A 24145-nucleotide genomic window follows, 5' to 3' on the forward strand; every position below is an offset into this window, starting at 1 on the left:
TTTCTTTGTAATAAAGTTATTATGTAGTTATTTTTGTCAGAACAACTTTATTTTAAAATAGATTTAAAGAACTGAAAACCAGACGATAATACTTGTGAGAGCTAAATTCTCAGTTCTATTATAATTACCTTTTATTTTCTCTATTTCAAGGATAAAAATGGCAATAAAATTTATCATTATTTTCCTAAGACCTGCTTCTATTGGAGTCTTTTATTTCTATCAATAGTACATCATTCCCTCCTATTAATACTTATTTTTTTAACTTTCCTTGACATTTAGTCAAGACAGTTATCTTTTGCTTTGATTATTACAATGCCTCTTCACTGTCCTTGTATTTAATATATTTCTTCTTCTATATTGGTGGTTCTCAAAGTATTATCAGTGCGCTAGCAGCACCAGCATCACCCCTAGAATTCCTGTCCCACCTGTGACCAACTGAAGAAATTCCACCCACATTCTGTGTTGAAGTTTGAGAATTTGCAGAGTTAAAAAAAATAAAAAAGTAAATAAACCAAGCACTAAGGGGGGGGGGGAATTAATATAAACAAACAATCCTAAATAAGACAACAAAAGAGAGAAGAAAGAATTTAGGCAGATGGAACAAGTAAAAAAAAATATTATTAGATTTAGACCTAAAGATATAAGTAATTATATTAAATATAAATGGACTAACTCCTCTAATTAAAATACAGAGATTGGTAGACTTGAAAAATCAAACCCAAGTATATTTGGTTCAAGAATACCAACCAAAAAATGGCAATGGATGTATGTAGCTATTCTTCCAAAGAAGGTGTATAAATGACCAAAAAGCACATGAAAATATGTTCAACATAATTAGTTAAAACAAAAACACAATGAGATATCATTTCAAACCCAACAGAATGGCTATTTTTAAAGACAATAAGAAGTATTGTTGAAAGTGTATAAATCACACATTACTTGCAAGAATAAATACAGCCACATTGGAAAACAATTTGCCAGTTTCTCAAAAACCTAAACATAGAATTAACATATAACCCAGCAACTCCAGCAACTCCATTCCTAGGTGTACTCTGCAGAGAAATGAAAACAGATGTCCACACAAAAACTTGAACGTGACTCTTTGTAACATTACAACCCAAGCATCTGTCAACTGATGAATGGATAAATAAAATTTGCTATATCAATACAACAGAAAATTATTTGGCTATAAAAAGGAATGAAGTTTAATACTTTCTACAATATGGATGCACCTTGAAAACACACCAAGTATAAGAAGCCAGACACAGAAAACTACACATTTTATAATTCCATGGGCATAAAATGTTGAGAATATGGAAATTGATAGACTGAAAGTAGACTTGTGGTTGCTTAGAGCTGGGGAGTATAGGATAATTGTATTTGACAGCTAAAAGATACAGAGTATCTTTGATGTGATGAAAATACTCTAAAATTGATATTGGTGATGGTTGCACACCTCTGTGAATCTCCTAAAAACCTTTAAATTGTATGTATAATTAAATGGTTGAGTTGATGGCATGTGAATTATATTTCAATAATTCAAAATTATATTTCAATAATTCAAAATAATTCCCAAAAATAATAACAGGAGATTTGCTCTACAAATTTTGGCATTTTAAATAATTTCTTAAGAGTTGTTTTTTTTAATATTTAATTTTTAAATTTGTTCTTTTTAGTTATAAATGACAGTAGAATGTGTTTTGACATATTATACATATATGGAATATACCTTCCCATTCTTGTGCTTGTACATGATGTTAAGTTACATCGGTCGTGTATTCTAATATGAATATAGGAAAGTTAGGTCTAATTTATTCTAGTGTCTTTCTCATTCCCATCCTCCCTCCCTTCCCTTCATTTCTGTTTGTCTAATCCAATGAACTTCTGTTCTTTCCTTCCATCCCTTATTGTGTGTTAGCTTCCACATGTCAGATAGAACATTTGGTCTTTGGTTTTTTGGGATTGGCTTATTTCACTTAATGCAATACTCTCCAATTCCATCTATTTACTGGAAAAATGCCATGATTTAATTCTTTTTTATGGCTGAGTAATATTCCTCTGTGTGTGTATACTACATTTGTATGTGTGTACATACAAATGTATACTACATATGTATGTGTGTGTGTGTGTATATACACACACACTTCATTTGTGTGTGTGTATATATATATATACACACACACTACATTTTCTTTGTCCATTCATCTGTTGAAGGGCACTAGGTTGGTTCCATAATTTAGTTATTGTGAATTGAGCTGCTATAAACATTGAGGTGACCATGTCACTGTAGTATGCTGATTTTAAGTCCTTTGGGTATATTCTGAGGAGTGGCATAACTGGGTCAACTGTTGGTTCCATTCCATGTTTTATGAGAAATCTCCATACTACTTTCCCTAATGGTTGTACTACTTTGTAGTCCCACAAGCAATGTATGAGTACCTTTCTCCCCACATCCTCGCCAACATTTATTAATTGTATTTTTGTTAATTGTCATTCTGACTGGAGTGAGGTGAAATCTCAGCATGATCTAATTTGTATTTCTCTAATTGCTGGAGATGTTGAGCATTTCTTCATGTAGTTGTTGACTGATTTTACTTCTGTGAAGTGTCTGTTCAGTTTCTTTACCCATATATTGATGGGATTGTTCATTTTTTTGGTGTTAAGTGTTTTGAGTTCTTTGTATTTTCTGGAGTTTAATGCTCTATCTGAGGTGCAGATGGCAAAAATTTCTTTCTGCTTACATTCTTGATCGTTTCCTTTGCTGTGAAGAAGCTTTCTACTTTGATATCGTCCCATTTATTGATTTTTGATTTTACTTCTTGTGCTTTAGGAGTTTTATTGAGGAATTTGGTTCCTAAGCCAATATGATGGAAATTTGGACCTACTTTTTCTTCTAGTAGGTGCAGGGTCTCTGGTGTAATGCCTGGGTCCTTTGAGTTGAGTTTTGTGCAGGGTGAGAGATAGGGGTTTAATTTCATGTTGTTACATATGGATTTCCAGCTTCATTTGTTGAAGAGGCTATCTTTTCTCCAATATGTTTATGGCACCTTTGTGTAGTATGAGATAACTGTATTTATGTGGATTTGTCTCTGTGTCTTCTATTTTGTTCCATTGGTCTTCGTGTCTGTTTTTGTGTCAATACCATGCTGTTTTTGTTCCTATCACTGTATAGTATAATTTAAGGTCTGATATTGTGATGCTTCCTGCTTCACTTTTCTTGCTGAGGATTGATTTGGCTATTCTGGGCCTCTTGTTTTTCCAAATGAATGTAATGACTTATTTTTCTATTTCTAGGAAGAGTGTCATTGGAATTTTAATAGGGATTGCATTAAAACTGTGTAGAGTGTTTGGTTGTCAAACACAATATTTGACAGTATTTATTCTGCCTGTCCGAGAACATCAGAGACCTTTCCATCTTCTAAGGTCTTCTTCGGTTTCTTTCTTTAGTGTTCTGTAGTTTTTATTGTAGAGGTCTTTCACCTCTTTTGTTAGGTCATTCCCCCATTTTATTTTGGAAACTATTATCAATGGGATAGTTTTCCTAATTTCTCTTTCAGTTGATTCATCACTGTTGTATAGGAACACAATTGATTTATGGGTGTTAATTTTATATCCTGCTACTTTGCTGACTTCATTTATGAGTTCTAGAACTTTTCTGGTAGAGTTTTTGGGTCTTCTAAATATAGAATCATGTCATTATCAAATAGGTAAAGTTTAAATTCTTCTTTTCCTATCTGTATCCCATTAATTTCTTTCTTCTAATTGCTCTGGCTATAGTTTCAAGGGCAATGTTGACTAGAAGTGGTGAAAGAAGGCATCCTTGGCTTCTACTAGTTTTTAGAGGGAATGCTTTCATTTTTTTCCCATTTAGAATGATGTTGGTTTAGGTTTTTAAATGTTGAGGTATGTTCCTATTATCCCTAGTTTTTCTAGTGTTTTGAACATGAATGGATGCTGAATTTTGTCAAATGCTTTTACTGCATTTATTGAGATAATCAGGTGATTCTTGTCTTTAAGTCTGTTGATGTGATGAATTATTTTTATTGTTTTCTGTATGTTGAACCAACCCTGCATCCCTGGGGTGAACCCCATTTGATCATGGTGAACTATTGTTTTAATATGTTTTTGTATGTGATTTGCAAAACATTTTAAGGATTTTTGTATATATCTTCATCAGGGGTATCGATCTGAAGTTTTCTTTCCTTGATGTGTCTTTGTCTGGTTTTGGTATCAGGGTGAGAGTAGCTTCATCAAATGAGTTTGGAAGGGTTCCCTCTATTTTTTCTATTTCATGTAATAATTTTCTATTTCATGTATTAATTTGAGGAGGGTTGTTGTTAGTTCTACTTTGAAGGCCTGGTAGAACTCCGCCAAAAATGTGTCTGGTCCTGGGCTTTTCTTTGTTGGTAGGCTTTTGAAGGCATCTTCAATTTCATTGCTTGGCCTGATTCAATTTGGGTAAGTCACATGTGTCTAAAAATTGACAATGTCTTTATGTTTAAATTTTCTATGTCCTGTTTCAATTCAGATAATCATACATCTCTAGAAATTTGTCAATGCCTCCAAGATTTTCTATTTTATTAAGAGTATAAATTTTCAAAGTAATTTCTGATTTTCTTCTGTAGTTCAGTAGTGTCTGTTGTGAAGTTTTTTTTTCATCACAAATCTTAGTGATTTGAATTTTTCTCTTCATTAGTTTAGCTAAGGGTTTATCAATTTTATTTATTTTTTCAAAGAACTGTCTTTTTGTTTAATTGATTTTTTTTGAATTTTTTGTTTCAATTGCATTGGTTTTGGCTCTCATTTCAATTATTTCCTGTCTTCTACTGCTTTTTGGTATTGATTTGTTCTTCTTTTTCTAGGGCTTTATGATACAATGTTAGGTTATTTATTTATTTATTTCTGTTCTTTCAAGGAATGAGCTCAATGCAATGAAATTTTCTCTTAGGACTCCTTTATAGTGTCCCAGAGATCTGGGGATTGAACGCAGGGCCTTATACATGTGAGGCAAGCACTCTACCAATGGAGCTATAGCTCCAGCTCCAACCTCTAAGTATTTTTTAAATTTCATTCCTGATTTCTTCTATTATCCATTTGTTATTCACTAGCATACTTTTTAGTCTCCAATTGTTAGAGTACCTTCTATTTTTTATTTTATCATTCATTTCTAATTTTATTCCATTATGATCTGTAGAATGCAAGGTTCATCCCCCCCCCCCCCCCATTGGCTAAGAGTTGCTTTGTGGACTAAGGTATGGTTTATTTTAAAGAAGGATCCATGTGCTGCTTAGAAGAAAGAGTATGCAGTCATTGATGGATGAAATATTCTGTGTATGTCTGTTCACTCTGAATTGTCAATTATATTTTTTAGATCTATTGCCTCTTTATTTATTTTTCCTTTGGAGGATCTATCCAGTGGTGAGAGAGGTGTGTTAGAGTCATCCAGTGTTATTGTGTTGTCATCATTTGATTCTTGAAATTGAGAAGGGTTTATTTGATGTATGTAGATACTCCAATGTTTGGGGCATAAATATTTATGATTGCTAGGCCTTGTTGATGTGTAATTCCCCTAAGCAGTATGAAATGTCCTTCTTTATCCCTTCAGATTAACTTTGGCTTGATTTCCACTTTATCTGATATGAGGATAGAAATCCCTGCATGTTTACGAGATCCATGTGGATGATATGTTTTTACCTATTCTTTACTTGAAATCTGTGGATGTCTTTGCCTATGAGGTGAGTCTCTTGGAGACAGCATATTGTTGGGTCTTGTTTTTCAATCCAATCTGCAAGTCTATGTCTTGATTGATGAGTTTAGGCCATTTACATTCAATGTTATTATCGAGAAATAATTTTTATTCTCTGTCATTTCGATTTATTTCTGGTTTTTACTTTGAATTAGTTTCTCCCTTGATTGATTATTCTTCTAGTGTAGTTCCTCCCCTTGCTGATTTTTTCACTTTTATTTTTCATTTCTTCTTCATGAAATATTTTATTGAGAATGTTTTATGGTGCAGGCTTTCTAGTTGTGAATTCCTGTAGCTTTTATCATGGAAGGTTTATATTTCATCAACGATTCTGAACTTTTATTTGCTGGGTATAGTACTGGCTGGCAAACATTTTCTTTCAGAGGTTGGTATATGTTATTCCAAGACCTCTGAGCTTTGAGGGTCTTGGTTGAGAGATCAACTGAGATCTAGATTGGTTTCCTTATAAATGTTACCTGTCATTTTTCTCTGTCATCCTTTAAAATTCTATCCTTATTTTGTATGTTAGGTATTTTCATAATAATATGCTTTGGTGTGGATCTGTTGTAATTTTGAATATTTGGGATCCTCAAGTGTCCTGAAGTTGATTTTCCATTTCATTCTTTAGGTTTGGGAAATTTTCTGATATTATTTCATTGAAAAGATTGTACATTATTTTGGTTTGTATCTCAAAACCATCCTCTATTTTGGTAAATCTTGTATTTGGTCTTTTCATGTTATCCCATATTTCTTGGAAGTTCTATTTATAGTTAACATCTTTTCTCCACTGTCAACTTTGTTTTCATTGCCTGAAACTCTGCCTTCTAAGTTGTTTAGTTTGTTGGTTATGCTTTCTTTCTTTCTTTTTTTTTTAAAGAATGATTTTTTAAGTAGTTGATGGACCTTTATTTATTTATATGTGGTGCTGAAATTTGAACCCAGGGCCTCATACATGCCAGGCAAGCATTCTACCACTGACCCACAACCCCAGCCCCACTGTTGGTGATGCTTTCTATTGCACTTTTAATTTGGTTTATCGATTCCTTCACTTCTTTGATTTCTGCTTGATATTTTTTCAGAATCTCTCTTTGTTGAAATGATCTTTCACTTCCTGTATTTTCTCTCTGATTTCACTCCTTACATTGTCCTTTGCCTCAAAGATCAGTTTAACTATGTACATCCTTAAATCTTTCTTTGAAAATTCTTCCATTGTTGTGTCAGTGGATACTATAATTGATGCATCTTGGTTTATTTAAGGCCATTTGTTCCCTTGATTTCCCATGATGTTTGTGTGTCTACCAATCTAATGGTATAGATCTGAGGCAGCAGAGTTTCTGCCCTGTGGATTTGTAGTGTCCCTGAAGATTTCCAGTACCTCACCATTTAGGGGGGCATAAATAATAACAACAACCCATACAAACAGTATACAGCAGTAAATCAAATAGTTTCTGCCATGGCATCTACAATGATAAATTGTCACAATAAAAAGAAATGATATGATCAGTTATTGCTCACAGTAAAAATAGTTAAGTTTGCAAAAGGGTTAACAGTTTTGAATGGTGGATTGGATGAGAACAGATATGATGTAGGATCTGATCATTATGATGTAGGAGGAGAGAAGATAGAAGTAATTAAAGGAAGAGTGAAAGAAAGAATGATAGAGATTGGCTTGCTGAGAAGCTCCCTGTCTGCTTTCTTGATTTTTCATGCCATGAAGAAGCCAGGAAAGCAACCTTCTCTATTGCACCATCTTGAAACTCCCAGAGATTTCTTATCCAGTAAATGATGTTACAACTCCCTATTATTTTGAAAAAAAAATTAAATATTAATTTTGAAAATAAAAGTTGTTTGGAAAGAATTATTATTTTAAAATTATTTTGAAAAATAGTTAAATAAAAGTATGCATTTAATTGCAATTAAAATTACAGTTTTGATGAAATGACATTTTAAAAGTATAAAGACAGATTTATGGAAGTATAAATAAAGTTTCGGTAAATACTTAGATAACTTTTTTTTTTCCCATACCAAGGATTGAACTCAGGGGCACTTAACCACTGAGCCACATCCCCGGCCCCATTTTGTATTTTATTTAGAGACAGGGTCTCTCACTGAGTTGCTTAGAGTCTTGCTTTTGCTGAGGCTAGCTTTGAACTTGTGATCTTCCTGACTCAGCTTAGATAACTTTTTTGGGGTGGGCAAAGCCTTTCTAAACATGACACTCAAGGTGTCAGCAGGACTATGTGTCCCTGAATATTCTAGAAACACATCTTTGTTTCTTACTAGCTGAAGGTTGCCTGCATTCCTTGGCATTCCTTGGCTTGCAGCTGCATCAGTCCAGTTTCTGCCTCTGTCTTCCCATGGCTCTCTTCTCTACATGTCTCTGTTTCTTCTTCTACTCTTATAATAAAGACACCAGTCAGTAGACTTAGGACCCATCCCAATGCACTGTGGGCCTCAACTACTTATATCTGAAAAGATCTTATTTTCAAATAAGATCACATTCCAAGGTTCCAGGTGGACATGGATTTGAGGGTGGTCACTGTTCTCTGCATGCGTATGCTGTGTGCCTCAGTAATACTACATCTGGCAGTATATCATAAGGGAAAAAAATTACAGAAAGATATAATTGTTGAAAGATATAAATATATTAGTTGCAGCATCACATTTCACATGCAAAACATCTGAAACAACCTAAATATCTAATAAGGTACTATTATTATTATTATAATGTGTGTACTATAAATGTATATTATATCTACTATTAAATAGATACACATTATATGAATGATGAAATATTATGCATAGAATTTATGGAAGAAATACATGTTTTACAATAAAAGGATTTTTGTTAGTGATGAAAAAGTAGATTACAAAACAGTGTGATTCCATATTTGAAAAATAAAAATGTTTGTTTTTATGTATGTATACACCCTCCCCCCACCTCTGCCCCCCCCACACACAGATTTTCTCTCTTTCTTTGTAACTTCTTCCGTTATGTGTGATTTTTAGCTACATTATTCTTGGATAAATAATAGTAACAGGGCTTCAGTTGAAAAATGCAAGAGGATGTGAGATTTGGTTTGGGGGTTCATGTAAATTTAAAATTTGTATATGGAAGCAGACAATATACAAAGGAAAGATAAATGACAAGATGAAAAGCACACACCATTGATTTTATTTTTGATTACCTGTAGCTTCTAAATTTTCTCCAATAAAGATAGCTTATTTTTGTGGTGAGAGAAAACCCAGAAGCATTACTTTAAGTGCTCTGTGAAAGACTAAATAATGCAACTGGGCTCTTGATGTCTCTGACTTTCTCCATTCCATACTCTTCATAACTGGTGGAAAATGCCTACTTGTACAAATCATTACAGGTCACATTACTCAAAAGGATCTGTAGTCATTAATTGGGCAGTTCTTTATTGAGCACCTGCCACAGGCAAGCTCTGCTCTGAGTTCTGAGAATGCAGTCAGCATGAGCATAACCCCCTGCTGGGTTGGAGCTTGCTCCTGGTGCCATCTTTGGAAGGCATCACACAGTGCTGTGGTGGGTGCATTTGCTGCTTAGTTTTAAGGTATCTGCCTCCCCATCCCTGGAGCTTGCTTCCATTCAGCTTTATCTCCCATACTCTTCGGATGTACTGAAAGTTTTCTTGTGACTCATATCAAACACCTTGCCCTTCAGTGTTTCTCAATTAATGTTTATTTGATTTTGCAGAGCAGCTATTACAGAAAAGTAACAACACAAATTTATGGTATTAAAATTTTGCAGGACTTCGAAATGCCCATTGGAGATGTGCTGAGCATCTTCAAGTACTGCAGAATTGTCTTTGTTTTCAGAAAGATGAATTCAGATGTGCATTCTCAGCAGGTTGTTACCAAGGAAGTCTTCTTTAAAAACACAAAATCAGAAACTAGAATGAGGAAATAACTACAAATACAGGAAAAGTTAAAATAATTTCAAGTGAATAATCAATTCTATGCTAATAAGTTTGAAAACCTAGGTGAGATGGTGATTCTCTAGAATAATTCAAACTTCCAAAATAAAACAATCCCATAGAGACTACTCACCATAGAGGAAATAGAGAAAGTTCTCAAGGAACCATAATTGTAAATGTTTCCAGGTCAATTGTGTGAAAATAGGGAACTTAACCCTGCTTTAAACTATGCCAGATAACATAGAAATAGTAAAACTTCCCTATTCTTTTATAATTTTAGGATTACATTAAAATAAAAACTCATTATAATATATGAAAATTACCAGATAGTGTCTCTTAATAATATTTTACTTAATGTCCTACATGAAATAATAATAGTAATCTTGGTGTTAGAACTACCAGAAGTTTTAAACTTTAATTTTGTTTATTTATATTTTCTAAAACATTTTTCCAGAGTCACATACCTCATCCTATAAGCCTGAGCCCACACGATAGTAGTGGTGGTTTTGTTTCAGTGATTACAATGTCTGCAGATAATGGTTCTGCCATTGAAGCAGTGACAGGAGTAAACATCAAGGATGAATAAACAACATGAATCAGCAAAAGGACTTGTTTTGGACTTGTTTTGGACTTTGCAGTGACTAAGTGACTTTTTAGTTGTAAACATGTTTTGGTTATAGGATGACTAGATAGTATGCCCATGTTAGATAAGTTGATGATGTAACTAGGTAGTGTGCTTATGTTAGATAAGTTAGACATAAACAAGTTTGTTGTAAACATATAGAGTATATAAGCGCGAGGGAAACTCCATGTATTTGCTCACAATCAACTCTCATCGCCTGAGAGTAAGATCGTGCAGTGTGAGCCAGTCACCTCGTGTATTGCTTTGTGTGGTGTGCGAATAAACCAGCATTTCAAAAGGCAATCGAGTTCGTGCTTGGTGTTCGCGTACGTCGCGGTCCGGGGTCCAGTGTAGATATCCGGAAGGGAACTCCTGGTAACCAGACAAGGCTGAGAAGCTGCTCGTGACAAGCAGGTCTAATTGTATTAATTTTCACAGATTGATTTCATAAAAATTACATATTGCTAGGTAGGAAATGTAGCTAACACACCAGAAATTAAATCAAGATAGACAAATGAGGGGGTGTGCATTGTGTGACCAAGATTTAATTTCCTCACTATATTCTTTACCATCAGGGAGAAAATGACTAAAATGGTCAGAGATCATTGATGGTCCCTTCACAGGAAAGAAACGACTTAAAAACAAAAATGAAAGCAAGAAGCCTGTGGTTTACCCATCAGAAAGTTTCTTGGTAGCAAGTTTTGTTTGTTTTTGTTTTTTTAAGAATGGGGAAAGATGGTCTGTAAAGCCCTGGTATACAGTCTCTTTGGAACACTACAGTTGTAATTTATGAAGATGTACACTCTTTCATTCTATTCTTAAACATGTATGCCTAGATGCCTGTGAAAATGAGTTTGTTTCTTCTTTGTAATTGCTTACAAAAAAAAAAAAAAACCTAGTAAATTTTTAATGTTTTTCATTTGAGGACCAATTAATAAATTTAGTACAGCTATGCAGGGGTCTTCAAAGAAAAATGAGCTGGATCTCCCCATGCAGATAAGAAAGCGAATGGTCTGTTAGCAAATGAAAGAACAAAGAGCAAGACCCAGGAGAGTGCTCACCTTCATGTTAAAACACAGTGTAGAAAGTGCCAGGAGGAATCACAAGTGGCTGCTAAGCACCACTGCGTGGGGACGAGGGTCACTGAGGGGAGGCATTTCATCTCATATAACAGTTTCCACTGTTTGCATCTTTACCTGGTATATCCATTATGCTTTCTTGTATTTGGTTTCCTCATCTACAATATGAAGATTATGATACCTGTCTTCCTGGGTTATGAAGATTGTGAGGTAATATGTGGAAAGCATTCAGAATAGTGCTTCACACTTTGATGAACAATGGCTAATGTTATTTGAAACATAGTTTAAAAAACCAGATAGTACTGCAGCTTTATTTGGGGGCGAGTGTAGGATACCTCTTCCCCATGCCCTTTTGCTACCTAGAGACAACTGCTTTTGCCTGTTTTATTTATTATTATTATTATTTGCTATTATTTAGCTTCATGTTTTTAAACAACAGTTTCCCGGATGTGGACATTTTAGATACTGTTGAAGTTGCCTATGACAGAACGTGAGGATTTAGTTTCCTTACAACATCCCATTCTACCCTATTTTTTTTAAGAAGTTTTTTTAAATTGATTTTTTAAAAAATAAATGACAGCGGAATGTATTACAATTCTTGTTACACATGGAGAGCATAGTTTTTCATATCTGGTTGTATATAAAGTATGTTCACACCAATTCGTGTCTTCATACACGTACTTTGGATAATGATGTCTCCATTCCACCCTATTTTTATTTCCTTCATCCTTTAAGTATAATTCTATTACAGTGATTGGCTGAATTAATATTGAGTGTTTAACTTATTTTTAACAACGTAATGTCCCGTTCATTTCTGTAACTTCCCTGGAGCTCATAATCATCCTTTAAAATTTTTTCTTACTTTGCTATGTACCTTTCTCTTAATTTTCCAAAATTCCCCCACATTAAAAAATTATATAAAATCCCTCTGTCTTATAGTTATTCACAACAGGTAATCTTTTTTTCCACATTTTTTTCCCCTCTCAATTTCTTGAGACATCTTCTCTGGAACGTTTCAGCCTGCTGCCCAAATTGAACTGGATGCACCTGAGACCTATTGCATCTCTCCTGTGTCTGGTATCCTGCCTTCTTGACTCCAAACCTTCCTCTTTCTTGGTTTATTCCCTTGGGCTCTTTGTTTATTTTTGGAATCCTTCCTGAGAAAGGGTGTATGTATATATAATTTGTAAATCTTAGTGTCAACCAGTTATGATTCCAAGACTTTAACACATGCTAAGTTATTTAATAAAAACACAGTTCATTGTTTGTTAGCCAGCCCTCATAAACAACATCATTGTTCTTAACAGAAATAAATAATCGGATGTTCTGTCCAAAATTATGCTCACTGAATGCAAAATTGTTTCACCCATCAAAACTGATCATAGGTTTTACTTATTCCCTAGCACGCTGCAGAGTCATCTGGGAGTATACATATACATATAAAGAAAAACAGGCCTATATTAAAATTGCAGCTGGGGAAGGTGGTAGTACAGAAAGAGAAGTTGAGTTGAGCCATTTGCTTTAGACACTTACTTGCCTGCAAGACCTGCTTCTGATCTGTAAATCCCAACTTCATGGTCAGACATTCAGATCCTCCTGGGACAAAACAGTGTTTTCTCAAAAGTAGAATAGTCATTTGCCAAAGAAAGGATAGGTCTGCTTTATACCATCGGGGCTCTCCGTAGGCTCCATATTTCTCCTGATCTGTTGCAGACCTCTTGTAAACTGTATGAGGCATTGGACTATAGAGCTGAATTGTGACTTCTTCCTTCTCTATAGCCTGGAGCAGGTTTTCCTGGCAAGGTTGTGGGTTACTCAGTAAATAGGTTGGAGTAGCAGTCCCAAATGTTGATATGTGTTTCCTCCAAAATATAGAGAGCCAGAAAGCATTGTGTCTCTTTCTTAGTTTTCAGGAGTGAATGATAACAGCAATTTGCTTTTCATGTTGGAGGAATTTCCAGAAATTCCCTAAACCAGTAGACCCTCAAAAGAGTTACTGAGGGGTCGGTCAGGTCCCTGAATTTCCACTCTCTGGCACATCAGTGCTTTACCAAGGAATCTAGGACACTTTGTACTCCCTGCTTTCCAGGCCCAATCAGCATGATATCATCATTTTACAGACAAAGTGATGTTCTGTGGGATTGTGCAGGGGTCAAGGTCCCTGCAGACTAGAGCATAACAGAGAGAACTGATGCAATCTCAAATAAGACAGTAAAGTTCACACCATTTCTGCTAGGTGAAAGCAAACTGCCTCTGTACTTTTTGTCCACAAAGATGGAGAAAATAGTATTTGCCAGATCAATAGCCATAGAATAATATCACACATAGTTTATTTGGTCCAGTAGAGACTGAGTTTGAAACAGTAGATGAAATTGGAGTCACCACTGATTCATTTAACAATACAGTCATTCTCCAAGACTTGTCTGCCTTCTTCAAGAGTCAAATATGCTAGTTTAATAAGGGTGAGATAGACTCTAACCTCTGTGACTTCCCCTAGGGATACAGAATTGGCTTATTCATTTTCTATTTTGGGAAGAAGTGGGTACTTTCAGAGTTACCCACCATAATATCCTTTACTCCATGAGTAAGAGGGTCAAAATGTGAGTTAGGGCAGTTGCATGTATAATCATTCTCTTCATGTACATATGTACAGCATCTGTCCATTCAAGGTCTGTAGGAACAACCACAGGAAAGTCCATGGACTTACTGGGCCTATCATGAAATTGGAGTCTTAGTTTTCTTAGTTTTCAGGAGTGAATGATAACATGGCACCAACTTAGGCCAAAATCCCATTTTCCTCTGTCTCCTTGAGCACAGCTCTGAGCACAGTCATACAGAGTCCCTAGGGACTGGAGTTAGTACAGAACCGGTGTCCAATAATACTTTAAATGTCTGCCCTTTCCCCGCTGCACAGTTACTCTGGTAAATGTCAGTATGTTCCACTGAAAAAAGTTAGACCATGTTCAGTGGGCCCTACTTAATGTTCTGCCACAGAAAGAAGAGTCTTTCTTCAGAGATAAGCAGCCACCCCCCACCCGACCCCTGCCTTCATTCAAGGCTATCTGGGCCTGGGATTCCAAGAGGTATAAAGTGTGAGTCCTGCCTTACATCTCTTATATCACATTGACTTGTAAGACTTCTCTTCAACAAAACTCAAGGTTTTTTGTTTTTGTTTTTGTTTTTTTTTTCAGATATATCAAAGAGAACCTCAGAAGGTCTCCACCTATTTTAGTCCTCAGTGTCCCATAATCCATTAACCACTATGAAAAGTCCCTGAGGATCAAATTGTTTTTATTATGTTCATGAATTCTGTGGGTCAGGAATTTAGGCAGAGCACAAGAAGATAGTCTATCCCTGTTCCATGATCTGAGGTTCCAGTTGGAAGACGTGAAGGCCGGAGGCTGCAATCATTTGCAGGCTCTTTTATGCACATAATCAGTCAGTTAATGCTGGATATTGGCTGGGGACCTCAGTTCCTCTCCATATAGGTCTCCCTATGTGATCTCTCTGCATGGATTAGTTTGGGCTTCCTCACAGAAGAGCATTTGGTTCCAGGAACAAGCATTCCCAAGAGAAGAGATGAAAGCAGAAGCTTTGTCATTTTCTGTGATTGAGCTGTGGAAGTCACACTGCATGCTTCATTTCTGCTATAATCACAACCTTATCTATGCTGTAGGGAAGAGAAGATAGACCCCCACCTCTCAGTAGAGGAGTGCCAACAGCAAGTTGTACGAGTGCATAGGACAGAATATTTATTGGCACAGCAATCTTTAGAAAACACATCCTGCTACAAATAGAAGCCCCGTTTTTTCTTTTTTTAAATCAATGCATCTTTCCATCCTGATGCTAGGAAACTTATCATGGATAGGGTTTCTTGGTTCCCTTCATGCAGAACAAGTTTTTACTTCATTATTATGCTCTATATAGTCATAAAGAGTACTGACCATCTCCATAAGGATTTTTTAAATTTCATTTTGGTGCTGGGGATTGAGCCTAGTGGTTCACACATGATAAGCACACACTTTGCCACTGAGACACACCCTAAGCTCTTCCTCAAGGACTTAGAATTGGAAGCATAAGCTATTGAACAAATTTTTGCATGTCTTGTCATGCTTATTATAAATAATAACTACTGAGCTTCATCCAGATTAAAATTCTTGTTTTGGTCTGATTGCTTCTATTTAGATTCAGCCTCTATTTTTGGCAAAGACAGTGTGTTTTTATTTTCTAATTCTAAAGCTAAATGAACTCTTTTCCCTTGAAGGTGGAATGTCATTCTCAGTTTTAATAATATCACCAATTTTAGCAGTCTGCCTGAATTAAAAAGTTATATGAATATTATTAAATTACCAAAAAAAAAAAGTAGCTGTGGCATCTATACGCTTGGTGGGTGAGTGGGTATACTCTCTGGAGGGGAGTGAACAACTCGTCACAGAAGCATTTAAGGAGAGAGGAGCAGTTCTTTAGGGAGTAGCAGGCCAGGTCATTTGGTGGTTTTCCAATACCATCTCCCATGCCCCTTCTTCAAGCACATTAGATGACTCAGTCTTTCTGGAACATCCACACGCAGTCTTTGCACATTGTGTTTCTTCTTGGAATGTCACCTTCCCAACCCATTCTCTGACGAGCAAATTCCTGTTCAACCTTAATGACAAAAATCAAAAGTCAGCCTTCTCTCATCCCCCCACAGCTAAAATATTCCCATCCTCTCTTTTAGTCACAAAGCCCTTTGTGGATATGCTACCATTACTATAGCGTATGTTCTTGGGGAGGTGCAGAGGGAGAAGGGAGTGAGTAATAGCTAATCTTTGTATCCTATCCAGTTCTCACCAACCAAGAATGGTTTGTTGCGTAAATTATCAATTCTAAAAATCTGTCATTCTGAGGCAAGAGCTGTTAAAAATGCAGATTCCTCATCTTAATGAATCAGACTACCAGGAGGGTGGATCTTTTTGACAAGCAAGCCAAGTGTTCTGTGGAACATACTTTGACAAACATTGTCTTAGGCTGGGTACCACTGTAAGAGCTCATTTTAGCTTTGGTTCTTAGCCTTGCTTTTCACATTTTCTGAGCCATTTATTTGACCTTTAGAGTCTTCTATAACATCATCTTCATTTAGCTTTTTCAGATATGGATATGCATTCTAGAACCACCTGCCCTAGAATTTAATTTTTTAGCTGACGTATAATTTCGTATGTGTTTCTTCAATTAACCTACATTCATAAGGACTCTGTGTGGGTGCGTGCATGTGCATGACATTTGAAACATTGTGGAGTTTATAAATGGCTCAGTTATACTTTTTATTCCACAGAGCTTTTCTGATTATATGTTTATGTCATCAAAAATATCATTAGAATTACAAATCATAACTGAAAGTGTTATTACAGGATTTCAAAAAAAGGGAGGGATTATGATATAAAATATGATTAAACCTGTGTTCCAGTAGATAATATGTTAAGAATTCATTTTCTAACTAAATTTATTTGGAAAGTATTTAATCAGCAAAACCCACTTTAGTATTACGTCTTTCATTATGTCCTCCCTAAGTGAAATCAAGAAAAAACACTGGAGAAAAAATTTCTCCATTTCTATTTCTTAGATAATACTTCACATAGAATCCAAGCCCCAATATTTAGTTAAATAGACCACATGTTTTAAGCAATAATTTTTTTAAAATGACTCAGAAAAAGAAGAAAGTGAATTCTGCCTACTCTGCCCACATGATAAAAACACAGTCCTCAAGATACTCAAGACAAAGAACCCACTCAAGAAAGGTTCTCGTAAAAATGTAAATGCATTGTGGTGGGCCGGAAAAGAATGCTGTAATAAACATTGATAAAACCTAAAATAAGATAATGGAAAAATAAGTAATAACACAATCAAACATTCCACATTGAGTTATTATAGTGTCTTAATAAACCTAGTGGAGGTTTTTATGTTAAATTTGGAATATATTGCTCAGTTCCATCAATTTTGTTCATGAATGCAAAAAAAAATCAAAAAAGATTTTTTTCCCTACAGAAGGAAGGAGTCATATATTTTCTTTCATATGTGGAAATTAGAGAGGAAAAAAGGAAAAGAAAGGTGAGGGGGCAGGGACTGATGAAAATTGAAGGGAGATTAGTAGAAGAAAGGAACAGGGGTGGGGAGGGAGAAGAGAAGGGAAAGGGGAAATAATGGGGATGATATTGGCCAAATATTATTATTATATTGTGTGTGTATGAATATGTAACATCAAATCCCACCATTATGTACAACTATAATTCACCAATAAAAATGTGGGAAAATTTTTTCTAGAAGATAGGCATTAAACAACTATATTTTATTGCATGCTGCTTTTTTGGTATGTGTGCTTCTAGAGATCCAACCCAGGGGCTCTTTACCCCTGAACAACTCCCTAATCCTTTATTTATTTATTTATTTTAGACAAAGTCTGCCTAAGTTGCTAAGGCTGTCCTCAAACTTGCAATCTTCCTGCCTCAGCATCCTGAGTTGCTGGGATTATAAACATGTGCCACTGTACCTAGTTTCTCCTGATTTTTTTTTTAAAGTGATCTCATCCAAGTTCTGGCTGCAAACAACACAGGTTCTTCTGAAGGTGTTTTTTTTTTTTTTGTGTGTGTGTGTGTGTGTGTGTTAATGGTATTAGAAGTGGGGAAATGCTTTGCAAATGAAAAAATGATACATATCAGAATTGTGTGAAGTTGTTTCTCCAAGGGAATATTGTCCTCCGTGAGCACAGGCACTGTGTCTGCAGATTCACCTAAATGAAGTTACATCCATAGCGCCAAAATCCAAACTTGAAGACAGAGGCAGGAGCAAACACAGTGCATTTTTCTTGGAACTGATCAGGAAAATGAAAGGCTGCACAGAAACAGTATGCTGGTTCTCCAGAAGAGGCATGCAGAGGGCAGGGCATCTCCCAGATCAGGGAACTCCAAAAGAGAGAAATGGGAAGCTCTACAGACAGAAATGTGGAAGGTAGTGTGGAACAGTGTCAAGAACACTCTGCAATCTGAGCCCCAGATTGTTTGCCATGGTGATCTTGGGAATGTTTTCTTAAATCTCTCTGTCTTTACGTTTCCTCATCTATGCAGAGGGCATGATTATAATATTTGTTTATTTGGGTTAATGAGATGCTTGACACAAAGTCAGTATATGTTAATCATTATGATGAAGTAGTGATGATGATGATGATATGATGTAGATTATTATTTGCCCCCCCCACCAAAGGAGGGATATATTCATGGTGGAGCCCTTTCAGAGAATGGAAAACCATCACACTTGAATGACCTAGAAAGAAGTCTGTGGTTGATTTTCCCAGTTTTGCTTCTCTAGAACACTGCTTTGAATTTTCATTTCTAATGTATTTAAAATTCTCACCATCTATAATGATCTATTGCGTAGAATTGAGAAGGGACATAGGGAAGATCTGCAATAGGCCTCACAGAAAATTTAAGGACAAATCAATTGGAGAAAAAAGATTTGAGAAAATATAACATTAATGATTCTTAAGAACACAAAATTTAGTCTTGAAATTTTTCCTTTCAAGACAGTGTTTTGCAAAGTTTTTAGAGTGTTACATGATATTTAATTTATGATATTCTTTGAAAAGAATGCAATCCGGAATACTTAATTTTAAGTATAAGTTTTAAGGATACTTAATTTTATTGTCAAGTTATTTTCTGCAATGTAAAAAAAAAAAAAAAAAGGTCTTTGCTCTCAGAATCTATCCACACTAGCTCTAAATTTCCTAAAGCCAAGAAATGTATATATTTTGTTTCACATGAAACTATATATATTGATCACTTGAAAGCTCAACATATCTAATACAAAAGTTTCCACACTCAGTGAAAGTTTTTGTCTGATTGTTTTTAGAAACATGCATGCGGTCAAATCTTAGAATTGGCATTTTGTAGACACATTTCTTTTAAAACAATTTCTCCCCCCAAAACCTGAATAGTAAAGAATTCAAATTGAGTTATCTTTCAAAAATTGTAAATATACTTTAATTACTTTTGGTTGTTAATTATCATTTTTTGAAATACTGAGTCTACCTCTTGTGCAGGGATAACCATTGCTAAAAGGGCTTTGATAAATTTTGGGACATTTATACCCCACAGTTTCTTCCTTCAAAACTGAAAATTTCTCCTTCCTAGAAATACCACAATAAATGGGCACTTATTCTTGCTTTATAAACTAATTGACTGTGTATAGAAAGAAATTATTTTAATAGAAAGGAAATATCCAACACATTGTATAAAGTTAAGCAATTGGAAAAATCACGATCCTCTTATGGATGTTTTTCTAATGCAAAGTCCAGACCTCCAGGGAGGGATCTCCCACACTGATCTCCTTTGCTGGCTGGAGTCTGGGGGCTTCATCAGGGTTCCCAGCCTCTCCTCAGTGGGCAGGATCTCTTCTGGGAAAATCACTGCAATAGTGTTTGTAGTCCTGTCTTCTGTTGGGTTCTCTCTTGATGTGTCTCCAATAATGTAGTCATTGAAATGTAGTGCTAGAAATTATTTTGGAGATTTTACAGGTTAGAAAAAATGAAATCCAGAAAAGAGGAGACATTTGTCCAAAGCCCAACACCTAATGAATCACAGGACTAAAGCCTTTAGTCTCCTTTGCTTCTAAGCCTAAGTGCAGCATTGGAAGAACTCAAAATCTGTATCTCACAGCTTTATATTACTGCTAGTAATAAAAGTGACACTATATGTGCACAGTAGTCCAGTCATTAAAATAGTATTTGTATAACATGTTGTAAATTTGTTTTATATAATAGAAAACAACCAAATATATTAAAAATTTAAGCACACTGTATATTTTTAAGGTATTTACTGAAAATAGCTTTATCATCTTGAATAAAAAATGTACAGAAGACCTTTATTAAATCAACAAACATTTTTGAAACTGCATCATTTCTAGAAGGTCCTCAGTGTGAAGACAGAAAAGAAAAACAGCAGTCCTTTGCTCTCAACCTGCCAGCTCCCAGGGGAGGCTGACAGGCAGTGTGAGACTGTGGTTCTGGCTGTGATATCATGAGATGTGCATCCTGGGGTAGCACAGGGGAAGAGCACCTAATAGGCAGCAAAAAGAAAAGGTCCCCCAAAGAGGTGACACTAGACCTGACTCCAAAGAAAGGGATGAAAGAAAAGGGACATTGAAAGGAGATAAAAGTTTGTGCCAGGCAGGTAAATGTCACAGCATGTGGCAGATTTGTGGCTTCTGTCTAGCTGTATCCCAGGATTAAATGAAGATGTAACCAGACAGGGGCCAGATCATAGTTTTGTACATAGTGCTCAATTTTTTGAATTTCACCAGAAATAATGGGAAGGCATTGCAAAATGATTTGCTATAAGTAAAAGAATGTAACTCAAATTGTACTCTAAAGCTAATGCTTTGTCTTGTTTTGTGTTTCTGCTTCTTGATATCAGACACCTTGGTAAAACATCTGTGAGTAGAATGTGATAAAATCACTGGAATCTATTTCTAGTTGTAGACCTGACAGGAATCTCAATTTCCTCATCTATAGAATGGAGATCATTAGAGGGCTGTTGTAAGAAATACGTTGAGTGCTGGGCTTGGTGGTACATGCCTGTAATCCTAGTGGCTCTGGAGGCTGAGGCAGGAGGATTGCAAGTTCAAGGTCAGCCTCAGCAATTTAGCTAGGCTCTAAGCAACTTAATGAAACCCTGTCTCAAAAAAAAAAAAGCCAGGTGCAGTGGTCATGCCTCTCATTCCAGAGGTTCGGGAGGCTGAGGCAGGAAGATTGCAAGTTCAAAGCCAACCTCAGCAACAGTGAGTCACTAAGCAACTCAGTGAGACCCTGTCTGTATTTAAAAAAATACAAAATAGGGCTGGCGATGTGGCTCAGTGGTCAAGTGCCCCTGAATTCAATCTCCAGTGCCAAAATAAACAAATAAACAAATTAATTAATTAATTAAATGGCAGAATATTTACACAAATACTTTTTAAAAAATCAATAAAGGGCTGGGGATGTGCTCAGTGATAAAGCATCCTCAGTGCCAAAAAAAAAAAAAAAAAAAGAAAAGAAAAGAAAAAAAATGTACACAAGTTCTGTCCCATTCAGTACTCATTACAGTCTCTGGCATATTGTAAATAATAAATATAAGCTGGAATCATCTTCATCTTTATAAAAGTCTGAATTGGAGAAAATGGCTTAGGATGTTTAGGGCTCATTTTAACAACTGGAGTTAAAATCAGATTTTCAGTGGTGCTGAATCTGTATTGTTTAGGGTAATTGAGCCCCCTGAAGAGATTTACTCTGTCAGCGGCATGGCTAGGAAAAAACATCAGTTAGCAAAATACATTGATTATATGCTTGAAGGAAGTTTTCTGCTGATTTCATTGCCTAAGAGAATGTAAGAAAAGAAAACTTAAGTTTCAGTGATTGAGAAGTAGGATCTGGAGACGATCTAGGCATGAGCTTGATTTAATAGTTAAAAGTGGAAGAGAAAAATGCCAAGGTCCACAGATAGGAATTGATGATAAAAATGAACTTTCCCCCGCTCCCTCTGTTGACTGGCAGGCTCCCCAGAAGAGAAGATATATTATGCTTTTAATTTGTCATTGGATTGTAATTCTTTGTTTATGAAATGTCCTTATATCCTAATGGCTAAAGGTATTTTAGTCACTGGAGGGTTTTTTTATTTCTTTTCTTTTCTTTTCTTTTTTTTGCCATTGTACCAAATTGGAAATTTGAAATATAGTGAAGCAATTTCAATTTGGTTGTATTTAAAAATTAGGTTTAAATTGGATTTAACATCTGCACAGTGCCATCTCCCTGTAAAAATGGACCAGGAGCCAAGGCCACAAGCAAGATGCCAGTTGCTGTGGGTCCTTGTGGATAGTCCCAATCCAACTACTTTGACCATATTAAGATGGTAAGAGTATGATGGCTAGGGCTCTCTTTGGCAATTTTTCCTGTCTCATGATTAGAACACCTGAGCAGGAGCTGATGGGTAGCATTGTGAAAACCCTAATGCCTAGTGGTGACACCGTTGGCACATCTGTGGCCATCAAGATGGGCATTCGAGGGGCTGAGGCTGTAGCTCAGTGGCAGAGTGCTTGCCTAGCACGTGTGAGGTACTGGGTTCGATCCTGAACACCACATAAAAATAGACAAATAAAATAAAGGCATTTGGTCCATCTACAACTACCAAAAAAAAAAAAAAAAAAAAAAAAAAGATGGGCATTCAGTGCTAACCAGGGCAGTAGTTGCCCTGGTTATGCTTTCCTATCAATCTGTGCTTTCCTATCAGTCTCAAGCCATGCACTATAATCAAAGAACATCTTTGAAGAAAAATGGAGTATATTTTAATATTCTCTAGAATAATAGCTGTACTCTCTGTGTTCTATTTTGTTAGTGCTCCTATATTCCTCCCTGTAAGAGAGAAAATCAGAAGAACTTGGAAAGTGTCATGAATTGGCAACAGTACTGGAAAGATGAGATTGGTTCCCAGCCATTTACTTGCTATTTTAACCAATATCAAAGGTAAGTCAGTATTTACTTGTGGATATTGATGTTGTCTGTAGCCTGCGTAATTTATTATACTGGCAAATCACATATTGTGCCCACTTGACAAAATATGCACCTTGGAAGTAGACTCTCTCTAGCTGTAGTCTTCATTCTTTCTAGCATATGGAGACCCCTTCATGCTCTATAGGATAGGAGAATCTGCAGGAAAGAAACAGAGAGAACTTGTATAATAGAACTTACCCTCTGGAGATACCGAAAAGTGCAGCAGTGCCTTGTATAGGACCACTGTATGCTACAAGTGTGCTCTGAGATTACAGATTAAAGCACATAAGCTAAACAGTGTGCAGATTTATCAGCATTTCAGATTGCACAGACTCTTAAACTTTCCTTTTCCTTTATATTCTGATGAAGTGTCAATAGAATGAGTTCACACCATTAAAACTTTACTTGACTTACAAAACTTCACCAAGATTTTATCTCACTCCAATTAGAATGGCAGTCATTAACAATATAAAAAATAATGAATGCTGGTAAGAATACACTGTTGGTGGGATTGGAAATTAGTACAGTCACTGTGGAGATCAGTTTGGAGGTTACTCAAGAGATTAGGCATAGAACCACCTTATGACCCATTCCTCAGTATTTATCCTAAAGAATAAAGTCAGCATACTAAAGCTGTGCATACATACCCATGTTTATAGCAGCACAATGCGCAATAGCCAAGTTATGGAACCAGCCTAGGTGTCCCTAAAAAAAATAGAGAAAATGTGGTATATATATATATATATATAGATAGATAGATAGATAGATAGATAGATATAGATATATACACAATGGAGTTTTAGTTAGCCATAAAGAATTACAAAAATTGTGACATTTTCAGGAAAGTGAATGGAACCAAAGATCATGCTAAGTGAAATAAACCAGACTCTAAAAAGTTCCTAGGTTTTCTTTCATATAAAGGGACCTCATGAAAATAGAAGAGATACCAGTAGGGTAGCAGAAAGTGACCAGAGGAGGGAAGAGGGGAGGGAAAGGGGAGGTATGAGGGAATGAAAGAGATGAATTTGTGCTAGGTGCATACATAAATATATCACAGTTAACCCAACTATTAAGTATAATTATAACACACCAATAAAAGTTTTTGAAAACTTTACTTGCTTTAGAAGGCACTCAAATTTTGCCATACAGATCAAATCAAGATGATTCCTTGGACTACAGTACTTCAGTATTCTCCCAGATTAATCATAGTAA

General features: G+C 35.7%; 1 protein-coding gene and 1 pseudogene across 1 annotated transcript in view; both read left to right on the plus strand.

Moving 5' to 3' along the window:
* Window positions 1-24145, plus strand: part of Kcnmb4 (potassium calcium-activated channel subfamily M regulatory beta subunit 4) — a 60383-nt gene that overhangs the window by 6788 nt on the left and 29450 nt on the right. Inside the window, exon 2 of the mRNA XM_046430734.2 lies at window positions 22779-22906. Within this exon, the coding sequence (XP_046286690.1) occupies window positions 22779-22906 (128 nt within the window). The remainder of the gene's footprint in view (window positions 1-22778; window positions 22907-24145) is intronic.
* Window positions 22233-22543, plus strand: LOC124083893 (reactive oxygen species modulator 1-like; annotated as a pseudogene).

The sequence above is a fragment of the Marmota monax genome, unplaced genomic scaffold (genome assembly GCF_021218885.2).
Source record: "Marmota monax isolate L192 unplaced genomic scaffold, Marmota_monax_Labrador192_F-V1.1 WCK01_AAM20220418_F8-fsc00056, whole genome shotgun sequence".
In the NCBI taxonomy this organism is placed as follows: domain Eukaryota; kingdom Metazoa; phylum Chordata; class Mammalia; order Rodentia; family Sciuridae; genus Marmota; species Marmota monax.